At 38.1% G+C, this 12194-nt stretch overlaps 1 protein-coding gene across 1 annotated transcript; it reads right to left on the bottom strand.

The window, feature by feature from the left end:
• Positions 1-1053: 1053 nt before the first annotated feature.
• On the bottom strand, positions 1054-11087 carry LOC102981345 (ceruloplasmin-like). The gene is given in 12 exon segments (XM_055086818.1): positions 1054-1142; positions 1283-1423; positions 1880-2010; positions 3515-3680; positions 6201-6443; positions 7126-7229; positions 7231-7281; positions 7550-7565; positions 7790-8002; positions 9159-9409; positions 10251-10364; positions 10792-11087. Coding segments are annotated over 12 exon segments (1815 nt in total).
• Positions 11088-12194: the final 1107 nt, after the last annotated feature.

Genomic DNA, 12194 nt, shown 5'->3' with positions numbered 1-12194 from the left:
AATCAAAGAGGTGTGAATTAGCCGTCCTTACTCAGGGACTAACAAGCTAATTCTGCAGTAAGACCAGAATGGCGTGTGCAGGGTGGCGGGGAGGGGAGCATGAATCTGGAGGACGCAGTAGGGTCTGATGTGTTGCCTTCCGAGCCAACAAGTTGTAGGGTGATTTTTAGGGTGGAGAGTGCTATAATCAGATTGGAAAGGGAGGAATGTGGAGCTATATTGAAGCAGAGTGAAAGTGGGGACAGGAGTTAGGAGTTTACAGGAATTCAGAGAGAGATGATGCTGCCTCAGATGAGGCAATGGTGTTGGAGAGCTGGTGACTGAGAAAGAAGGAGTTGTTGATGGAAATCCTAGGCTTGGTGGAATAATAGGGACTTCCCTGGCGGTCCGGTGGTTAAGACTCCACGCTTCCAATACAGGGGGCCTGGGTTCGATCCCTGGTTGGGAAACTAAGATCCTGCATGCCGTGTGGTGCAGCCAAAAAAAAAAAGACACAGAATACAGGAAAAGGGACCGACTTAGAGAAGCGTGGGTCAGGCAGTGGCTGTCCAGAAGGAGATGAAGAGTCAAAACAGTCAAGTGGATTTAGAGGTGTCCGTGGAACATGCCAGGCTGGGTGTTCACTGGGCACGAGAAGACACAGGTCTGGAGTTGAGGAAAGAGTAAAACTGGGGGACAACAGCACACCGAATTTGAAGGTGCCCATTGCCACATTGCCTTTCCCCTGCAGTTCTGTTTCAGGCAACCTCTCACCAAGGCATACCTGGACATAGATCCCATGACTTACCGGTTTGCCATCCTCTCCAAGACTTCCATTTCTGCACACGAGGAGAGGCCCTACAAGGCCACTGTTGATGTCTTTTTAAAAATTTACTGAGGAGTAGTAGAACCAGGTCAGGCAGTTGGGGTCCGTGGAGGTGGGACCCACAACTGTTGGAACTTCCCATGTATAGACACAGGTTGTGCTAGGATTTACATATGAGGAGGGTGAAGGGGTACCTAGTAAGAAATAAACATTTGTGAACTAGGACCTAGGAACAAAAGTACTCTGGTCTAGACTGCGAGGTCTCTGACAGCAAGAACTGTGTCTTGCTCACTTTGTGGCAACTTGGGTGCCAGTTGACTAGGGCTGAAGGGCCCCTCTGCCACAAGAAGTACACAGAGCTGTCATGATGTGAAGAGTAGTCTGCACAAGGATTTTAGGAGGAGTTTTACTTTCTTGCTGACTGACATTGTGTTGCAGTCTGCCTTGCTTGGGCCTCCCTTGAGCTGTGGTATTTACTTCTTCCTGGTGTTTTGTGGAAGGTGCCCTCATTGCTCTTGTTGTAACACAGTCCATGGGGCTGAATGTTGAGTGTCAGTGAAGCATTGTTAGAGAAGGTGACCTGGATGGTCTGTCCCACTTCTGCCTTAATGACAGGGCCTAGAAACCAACAGAGTTAGCACTGTCTTCAGTGTTCATAAACGTCATTGTCAGGTTGTGTACTTGGGTAAGGTTCTTCTAGGAACAAATTAAAGGGATGATGCAGTGAACCAGAAATGCGTCCAGTTACAAGAGGTATAGATGATTCAGGGTCTTAGAAATTCACATGGATATATTCATCTTATTGGATTTGCAGGGACAAAAAAATGCAGTTTAAAATCAGGTGAATAGGTGTGTATTGTTTTCATAAAGCTGTAAGATGAAAGATAAAATCTCTAAAACTGTAAACTGGTGAATATTCTTTTGATGGCCAGGTGAACAGGCATGTATTGTTTTCATAAAGCTGTAAGATGAAAGATAAAATCTCTAAAACTGTAAACTGGTGAATATTCTTTTGATGGCACAGAATATGTATAAATGGTGTTTATAACCCCACAAGCTATGAAATAATTTTACCAAGGAGTCCGAGGTGATTTGCTTTTGCCTTCTGTGTTTGGAAGGAAGCATCTGTGTATTCAAAGTAAACTAGTTTTTTGTAAATTCCTCCAGTTCTGTTTGAGCCTTGTTCAAAATAGAGCCGGGATTCACTGTACAGAGAAAGCAGATACACAAAGAACGTTTAAATTTACAGTGATCATGTGAAAAGAAAGCAAGAACCTACATGCATCTGTTTTAAAGTACTTGTAATTTATTTATAAAAACAATGTATACTCATTGTAGAAAATTTGGAAAATAAAGAAAAATATGACAAAGAAAATTAAAATCTTCATAATCCCACCATCTCTATATAACCACTGTCAACATTCTCCATGGATGATTTTTCAGTCTTTTGTCTGTACATGTGTATACAAGTGTCTGTCTGTATACTACCTACTAGTTTATCTACACATCTTTTGGAATAAAATTTTAAAAACACTTGTCTGATTTTTTTTAAGGCAGGTAGTAACCAACATTGCTTTTAAAACAACTGTGCTGAGATGCTATAGTATTGAGATGAGAGATGTCATTCTTGACTTTTTAATTCTATTATAATAACATAAAATGGAGTCCCCTGAGAAAAAGTGTTCCCTAGTAAGAAATGATGGCTTGCAATGCTGAGACATCATCAAATTTCATAGTCAGGAGAATCATGCAAGCCAAAAGAATCTATTAATTCATACTTATTTTAGTCAATATAAAATGAGAGTTGAATCTAATTTTTGCTCTAAGCCCAGATAGCCTTTTCACAATTAATACAAAATTTCCACTACATAGATTGAATTTATTGATGAGCTTAAAATGTAAGAAGAGAAAATATTCACCTGATATAACATTCTTAGTTTTCTTAAATTTTCTGTGAGTAAATTAGAAAAAAAATACTATGGGAAACATTATTTTTTGGTGGTTCTAGAACTTGATGTTTTCTGACATAAAACTTTCATTCAATAGACCAAAAGAATTAAAACTCCTGTAATCTTCAAATTGGTAAATATATTTAGCAGTTGGGCCATCAGAAAAACTTTTTGTGTGCTTTTAAATGCCAATGTCACAGTAATGTATTATAGTTTTAGTTTTTGGTTATTAAAGAAGCAATTGGTAGTATATCCTTAGGTGTTATTGAGTAAAAAATATTTATATAAAATTATTTAAGGATGTCATAAGAAATTATTAATTATATACTCAGATCTTAGCAGGAAAGTACCAATTATACATGAGGAATATTTTTGAATTTTTGTAAAATTGCTCTTGCTATTTTACAAAAATTATTTTATAATTATGAGATATTTAACAACACAGTTGATAACACCATCCACTGTGCTGTTAAATATCTCATAATTATAAAATAAATCCATTTTAAAATTTAGCTCTAAGAAAAAGATAAGCAGTACGTTTTTCTTGGCAGTGACTTTCAAGGCTTTTAGAGAAAAATTTTGTGTAGCAATGATCCTTAGGCTCAATATTTTCCAATAATTGTTATAATTATTTTCCTACCTTTATTTTATCAGTATCTTTTTACTATAAGATACCTAAATCTTTTCAGGAGTAGCTAGGTTATAAAAAAGTCCAATTATCTTTATTTAACTATAAATATTTTAATTGCTGAATCATTACCTTCCAGCTGCTGTTAAATTATTTCCAGTGAAGAAATCTATACCAGATGGAGAATAGTTCCAAAAAATTTCTTCAGCAGCAATATAATAATGTAAAACTTGTGTCCCAATAACATCTGTCGAAGGGTTTTGGTAACTCCTTACATTGAAGAAGGTCTGCATACCCTCTGAAAAACAGTAAACCCAAGCAGAGAATGTTATGAAAACATTAAAACATTTTTCTTAGTCCATACGTATTTTTAAAATTGTAGCCAACAACATTGCAACTTCCCCTTCCTTTGAGAAATTTGAGGTATTTTATTTATGGAATCTCTGTAAAAACCTGAAATGTATGAAGCAAGTATAAAACTCAGGAGGCCAAGATGAATGTTAGAGGAACATGTATTAGTGGAGAATAATAACCAGCATTGGAACAGCTCCTACATGAATATGGCACCTGCCTACCAAGAGGAATTTGAGAGTCTGTTTAGCCAAAAGTATTTTCCCTTATGGGTCTGAAATTGTTACCATTAATTACTAATGAGTTAGTTGGTTTATTAGATTAAATAGTTGGCAGGCAGGAAGAAAATCAAGGCAGGCACATTTCCATGAGGGCATCAGTCCTGTGTTTTGATTTTAGAGTGACATTGGTGGGAGAGTAAATTAATACAGACTTTTTGGAAGGCAATTAGGCAGCATTTGTTAAAATTAAAAACCCTTCCATTAAAAAATTTCACTTCTTCATAGTTAAGCAAGACACATATTTGCACATACATAAAAAGATAGAAATAAAAAGAGGTTAGCTATAACACTGTTAGTGAACCAAGAAGGTGAAAGCTATTTAAATATCTATCAGTAGGCAAATGGTTAAATAAATTAGGCTATATCTCAAATATGGAAAACTATACAACTGTTTAAAAGAGTAAGTTGGAGGTATAGGGAATGTCATGGAAAAGGTTTCAAGGCATATGGATGAGTGAAGAAAGCAAGCAGCAGAATAAAGAAAAACCTATTATATAAAAATAATAGCCATTTTTTTAAGTTATATAATTAAATAAAACGTATATGCAGTGTGATCTACTTATGTAGAACAAAACACAAAACAATAGCTGTGTATTTTTTATTTCTACATGTTCATATATATTGTATGAAAATGCATGGTAAACAGGTTTACAGGTATTCACGAAAACTTGTTTACGGGGATTATTCTCTGGAGAGGGAACTGAGATGGTAGTGGGGTAGGGTTAGACTAACAGTCTATTCTTAAACCATTTCTCTAAAAGTGAACACAAAATCTGATTCTTCTCTTTCTTTTTCTTTTTTTGCTAATTTTGGTAGTGTAAACTCTCCCCCTTGGCCAATGTGAAGCTACCACAAGTTTATCAGCTGGCTTATTTAATTCTCAACTCTCTGGAGGTCCTATGAGGTGGCTCCCAGATACCATATTAGACTTCCACTCTTTCTGTCTGCTGCTGTCGCCAAATTCTCCCTCCCTCCTTTGCTCCCCCCTGCCCCTGCTCCTTCCTCTCTCTTTTCTTCCTTTCTTTCCAGCAAGTCTATTCATGTATTCTTGTAAATCCTAAAAACAAAACAAAACAAAAAAACAAAACAAAACCAACAAACAACCCCCCCCCGCAAAACTGTAGGTCACAGGAAGAGAAGAAACACAGGGGAAGGCTATGGGGTCCATCAGCCAAAGAACTTTCAGAAGCTTTCTCAACTGTGCCTAGGCTGACCCTATATTTTCCTGCAGAGTTGAGGAAGAAAGACCTGATTTAAAGGCAAGATCTGTAAACGAGGTAAATAGGAGGAGTGGGGCTGAGTATACATTTTAACCTTTAAAACATATGTTAAAACAATATTCCTTTCTAAGTGAGAACCTTTTTATCATTAAATTCTGGCGAGTTATTATAGCTGTGTGTGGGTCTCCTTTTTCTCACAACCCTGGGAGGGACACAGCACATAGGAAATCTCAATAAATACTTGTTGTTTAGTTGTTTAAATAATTAATTGAAGTATGATGCTGACCAACGTATGGGACCTAGAAAAAAGAAAGGTTTTTCTCAGAGAAGTAAACCCCATTTTTGTACGAAACAAAAAGAAAAAAATTCTTCAGTTCTAGTAACAATCATGTCTACTGATTGAGAAATAAAACAAAACATTTACATGATTATATGTAGAGTTTAGTCATATTTAAGAATAGAGAAGATCAATAATTTCATAACAGGCCTTCCTATCATTAAATGTGAAGTGTGATTGAAGAGGGAAATAAACTAAAATAAGGAGGTTTACTGGGTACTGGATTAGAATTACTTGGTCCTACATAATTCCTGGCTCTCATAGGGTTTTGGGTAAGTGTTTTAACCTCTTAGAACTTGTTTTCTCAATTTAAAAAAAAGGTGTAATAATACATGCTCTGTCTGACACTCAGGGTTCTTGTAAGGCTCACCAGCTAATGAATATAAACTTCTTTTTTGTAAAAACAACAACAAAAACAATCCCTATATACCTAAAAGGGTTTATTACCATAAAGTTAAAGGTGTCAGAGACGTGGGTTCTAGTCCTAACTGTGTCACTGACTTTCCAAAAGGCAATCTTATCCCCTCCCCAATGGCAGTTTCCCGCATTTGAAAGATGAGGCATTTGTAATGGGTCATAACCCTGGGAGTCCCCTGACCCTGTATTATGTAAAAGGAATAAATCCCTACCATGTATCTGACAGCCCAGCATCCACTCTCCAGCACCCCTGGCCACCAAGAAGGCATCTTGCATTGAGGCAGGGAAGACGGTAACGGTGTCTTTTCTGTGATTCCGAGAGATCAGAGTTTGTCCGTGGGTAAAGACGGAGTGTGGGTCCAGCACACCTGCCATGCCAATAAAATACCACTTGACCCTGTCCTCTGCACACATGGTGAGATTGGGCAGATTTCCATACATGTATCCATTTATTGCTGAAAACAGATGTAAATTAACCTATCAAGCATGTTAGATCAAGGCCACATGGTATACATTCTATGCATTTTCTCATCACATAAGCCTGGCAGTATCATCACCGTTCTCATGCATAATCTACGACAGGACTTGATCTGTTTTCCCGAAAAAGAGGCCATAAGCATTGTTTCTGATTAAAGCTGAGGAGCACACAAATCTAGAGGCAAGAGGAGGAAAAGTAAGCTAAAAAGCGGGAAACAGTGAAAAGGGGAAAAGAATAGAAAGAAGCTAAGTCCATGGAAGAAGAAAACAAGGATAAAGGTGACTGAGATAACAAGAGCATCTTTTCTGAAAAGTTCTACATAGAAACACATTTCCATAAGATATCTGCTCAGTTATGTCTTTGTTCTTCTATAATATTTTATTACCTTAAAATTACATCTTTGCTATGCTGTCACCACCTACTTTTGATCAATATCAGATGTTAGAAACAAATGCATCTGTTTAACTTTACTTGCTATGAAACTTTGGAAACCAAGAGGATTTACTAGACGACTTGCCTATCAACCAGCATACCAGGGGTAAAATACTGGGAAATAAAAACTCATTTAAACAAACTCAAACAAAGGGAAATCACGAAATAGAATCATAGAAGTTAGAATTATAGGATATAATGAATGAGAAAGTTCTTTATAATCTTACAGCACATGAGATTGCTCTCCCAGAAGCCAGAATCTCTAGCATTAACTTGGCCAGATTCAGTATATATATTAATATTGTCATCGATATACCAGCTACGGTTTTCCAGTTATAGAAAACATCAGAACGTAAGACTCGTGGATATTTTTTTCCATGTCTCTATCCAGGATTCCCGAAACAAAACAGCAAAACTTCCACTTTGCAAAAATTCTTTTTGCTATGAAATAATCTAGTGATTCTAACTGATTCCACTCAAAATGTAAAAGTAAAATCTTGCACCTCCACAGACAGAAACCTAAGGAACTGAGCATGCAAGGAACAGGCAGACAGCCTCTCATCTCCCTATTTCCTCCCACCCTGTGGGTTCAACACTTCTCTGTAGAAGGGTGGCAGAGTTTTGTGTGAAGGTGGCTAAGGTGACGATTACTGGGTTAGACTACCATCTAGTGTCCAACCTGCACTCTTGGACTTGAATGGAGGCATTGGACTCAAGATTGCCATCTAGAGCTCAGAGTTCCAGTAGCAACGTTACTTTCTTGACTGGAGAATCAAGGTCAAGGCAGGCAAAGAGAGCTCATTTGATAGCAAAATTCCACTGGAAGAGTGAGGGAGACCTCACGTATCCTGGTTGGCTCTATTGCTACAATGAGATTTTTTTTAATGTAACCTCTTTTACAAGTCAGAATTCGTCCAAGAAGTCCTGAAGACACATCTTTTAGAGTTTCTACGTGGGAGTGGTACATCTGTGTCATGCAGTTACTGTCATTGGGACAAGGCCCCTGAGTTTCTTCTACAAACCACCGGTAAGTATAGTCTGCCCCTGGCTCTAGCCGGTCATCTTCCTTTTGCGGGCCTGTAGTGTTATCAGGATAGAGAGCGCCTAGAAAACAACCTGCAGTGTGGTCACAGTAACCACCGGACGACACTGTTTTGAATGTGACCCACGCTTTCTCCATTAAGTCATGAATGTATGTTAATTTGTATTTTTAGAACAAAGTGTGCATCTCCACCTTCCTCTCTCCTGCCTCCTGTCTCCCTAGATCCCCCTTACTTGGTTTCTACCTGAATGCCCAGTTTGGCCAGTTTCCAGACTAAATTGGAATGAGTCAGGCAGCATATTAACAGACTATCATCACCTTTATTGATAGATTCCACAAATATTTATTGTGTACCTACTATGTGCTAGATCTTGGATACAGAGAGCTAGGATCCTGAGATGCCCTCTGTATTTTCTATACTGCAAATCAGACTTTGGGACCCAAGGCCTCAAGAGCATCCATGTTATCTACAAGCTGCCCACAGGCATTGGGAAGTGGCCTTCTGCATAGCTGATATTATACTGAGCTACTACCTTAGTCTGAATCTGGGGTCGTGCTCTCTTTATTTGCTTCCTCTCCTAGAATTTGGCTTCAGATCTCCACCTCTGGAAGCTGGAATCTGATAATTATAGGTAACATTCCTTCATTCATCAGAAGACTTTGATGCAAGACCAACCTATCATTTATCATCTTTTGAGACGACCTTGCTCCATGTTGAACACAAAACCCTATTTGTTAGCTTTCTCTTCCCTTCCTTTTTCCAACACCATCAGGCAGCTGTGAGTGTGGATGTCTAGGGGAGAAGATACTGTCTGGAAAATAGTGACTTCACCTGACAGTGATGTTTTCCAAGAAGCTAATCCTCATCCACTAGGAAATGGAAATGAGATGAAGGCAGAACAAAATTTCTGCCAACCTAACATTTAGCTCATGAGTGTCTCCTACCCATCCCCAAATTATATACTTATTTATTTACGTAAGAGAAAAGTGTGATTTCTTTCCCAGAAATTGCCCTGGGTACAGGGGGGAGGGTCCACTCATTTCAAATGAGAAATTAAAGATCAATCTGGGATATACAAATTAAAGACATCTGAAGTAGAAGTCCGCATTCACCCCAAACTACTCCTACTTCACGATTACCTTGCTTTTCCTGAGGTTTTGGGCTCATGCTCTTCATAAGCAAAAGCTCAGGAATCTAAGGAAAGGGGACCCACTTACCTTCGTTTTCTTTAGTGCAGGTGATTCTGTGAGGATGGAAACTATAGTTTCTTGAAGCAAAATTTGTCACATGTACACAAATGAGGTCTCCAGTCTCTGCTTTCATGATTGGACCTAAAAATCCCAACCAGGATGGTTTTTCAATGATCGTTTGAAATGTATCATCCGTGTACTCAAAATACAAAGCCTTTTTATAAACAGGTCCTATCCTATCTTGGCTTTGTTTTAGATATGTTTGGGACTGAAACTCTCTGTAAACAAACAAACAAACAAACATGAACTTGAACAATGTTTGACTGGAAAGAAAACAGTGTTAAATCAACTGAAACTAGAAGTAAGAAGCGTTACAGCCTAATTTTATAGAGCGAACCAGACACTGGTGAAAATCTAGAAGGTGTCAAAAACAGGGTAGTAGGCAAGGAGAAGTTTGGAAGTTCTGGTGAAGAGATCAAATGCAAATGTAGCAAGTAATATACATGGTATTTCGGTTTAAATGACTTACCAAATTCTTTGTACTGAACCACGAAAGGTTTCTAACCCTACCCTGAGGTTACTTTGGCTCTCAAGCAGCAGACCAATTCCTACAAGTTAAGATTGTTGACACATTTCAATGATTCGTGGATTTGTTGGTAGAATTGGGGGCAATTTGGCACACAAATATAGTAAATCAGAACCCGACTCATAACCTCTAGATTTCCTGGTCCCAATTATCTGAACAGAGAAATCAAGAAGAGAGCTGCAATTTTACAATCTCCGCCATAGACTCCATATCAGAAGGAAAAGTGTTGTTTTACATCTTGAGCACCACTCAAACAAAATCGATGATAAATACAGAATTAGAGATGATCCCTGAAATATGCCTCATGAGGGCAAGAGTGGCAATTATCCCAGGAAGGAGCAATTTCTGATTTATATTAATAGCTGTCTTCCATGTCATGCGTATACTAAAAATTCAAAGGAAGCGGTTCTAATAGCAAATGTGCCCTGACAAGGTCAATCATGGAAAATTCTTTAGCAGCATTTTATCAGTGAATAATAATTATCAACGTTTGCTTCTGATAGCAGCTTTTTCAGTGTGAAGGTATTACTTACTGATCTTCTGAAATAGGCATTACATTGAGCATATATTTACCAGTAGGAGCATAATTCCAAGTAGTTTCTCTAATGCCTGTGTAGTAGTGCCTCTCTATTGTCCAACCTGGAGAACTAATAAAAACCAGAAAGGTCAGTGGTAAAAGGATCTTCATTTTCAAACCTTGCTCCTGGAGAGGTTAACTGAGTGATGTTTGCCTTCCTTTTATAATCCAGACGTTCTTCCTTTGTGTTTGTTTACATAGATCAGGGTTGCAAAAGAGCTCATCAAACCCTTCATCTACATATATGTCATTTCCATTCCAAATGCGTTTAGCTTTCATTAGTCAGGCCAGGTGAAGTGTTGCACAACACATAGAGAATACTGGTTCTTGACCCAGTGTATGTTGCCAATTAAGAGCTTGTTGAATTACCGGGTAGATGGGCTACCCAGATCATCCATCAACCCCTAACGATTCTTATCTATTTCTGGATTATAAGAATCACCTCTAGTCTAGTCTAGTCTACAGACATCCCCCTCTTTCTCAATTCATTATGTTACCAAATCAGGTTTATTTGCTCGATGGGCACCAAGTCAAACGCTGAGACACCAAGGCTTGCGTCAAAGAAAAGGATTTTTCGCCAAGCAGTCAAGTGAGAAGAGAGAAGAACAAGTCTCAAATCTGCCTCCTCAAAGGCGAGGGGCTTGGGATATTTATGGGTTAAAGAAGCAGGGTGGTCTGAGACTTGGGGGAAGGTGATTGGAGGTAAGAAAAAGGTGAAGTAACAGTCGTTCTGCGCAGGTAAAAATGAGCTTCGTGTTTCTTCATGGGACACATGTTCAGAAAATTGTGGCATTAGTATGTTCTGAGGGTGGAGTTTTTGGCCCTCTGATGTCAAAAGGTCACCTATCAGACACTTGAGCAGGCCCAGGTGAGGGATCGGTGGTCTCAACGGGTTTGAACTGAATGAGAGGTGACTCCTTGTTCCTGAAAAACAACTTGGGCACACACCTTAAGGCTCGTATGCCAGAGGTACTATTTATGAGGGATGGTGAAGTGAGTCTTGAGGTACCTTGTCTAAGCTATGTAAAGCTTGGTGTGTATGCAATTGTGCAAGAACAAAGTGAAGACAGATTACAATTTTCTAATACCTAGACAAGCTAGTTATTGTCTAATGGATCTAACTAATAACTGTCCTCTGTTTCAAGCAGCTGTATCAAAGCTGGCAATTAACCACACACTAGTTTGCATTGTTTAAATTTTTATGTGGTATTTTCTCTACCCCTAATAGATTATAACTCCAATAGATTAGGGACCACTTCTTTTTGTTCTGTTTATCTCCCAGAGATGTCAAGAAATAAATGTTAAATTTTGGGGGGACAAATAAATAGAGTGCCTTGGCCAGGATTACAAAAGTGAGGAAAAAAGTAGGAGTCTTTATTTGCCATCGATCTGTGTATCGTCATATATTGGGATATCTATTACTATTAGGTATTGTTTGAGACTTTACAATTTGAAAGCCACAGTGGTTTCAACAGTCAGAGTGCCGCTCTGATTTAGGTCTAGAAACACTTAGAAATATTAAGGCAGCAAATATGGCATGTATTGTTCTGCAGCTTGGCCTTTATTCCTGAACTGCAAGTCTTAGAGACCTTTATATATCACTACCTAGATGTCTACATCTTTCATTTTAATTGCAGCATATTTTTTTCTATCATGAGTGTACTTCATTTATTTTTTAAAATACAAAAGATCAAAGTATATTTTTTTCTGGGCATTCATACAGATAAATATGCATACTTAAGGACATAAACTAAATACAGTTCTGAGAGGAAGAGAGGATTATTATATTTAAAATGTTTTTTTATAAGGAGAGCACATTTCCATTTACTTGATTTAAAAAATCAACAAAATATTTGCAATTTGTTTTCTTTTTTGCATTAAAAAAATGAGGCTATAAATA

The sequence above is a fragment of the Physeter macrocephalus genome, chromosome 1 (genome assembly GCF_002837175.3).
Source record: "Physeter macrocephalus isolate SW-GA chromosome 1, ASM283717v5, whole genome shotgun sequence".
Taxonomy (NCBI): domain Eukaryota; kingdom Metazoa; phylum Chordata; class Mammalia; order Artiodactyla; family Physeteridae; genus Physeter; species Physeter macrocephalus.
Note: the sequence above shows the minus strand (reverse complement) of the source record. Positions and strands in the feature narration are given on the sequence as shown.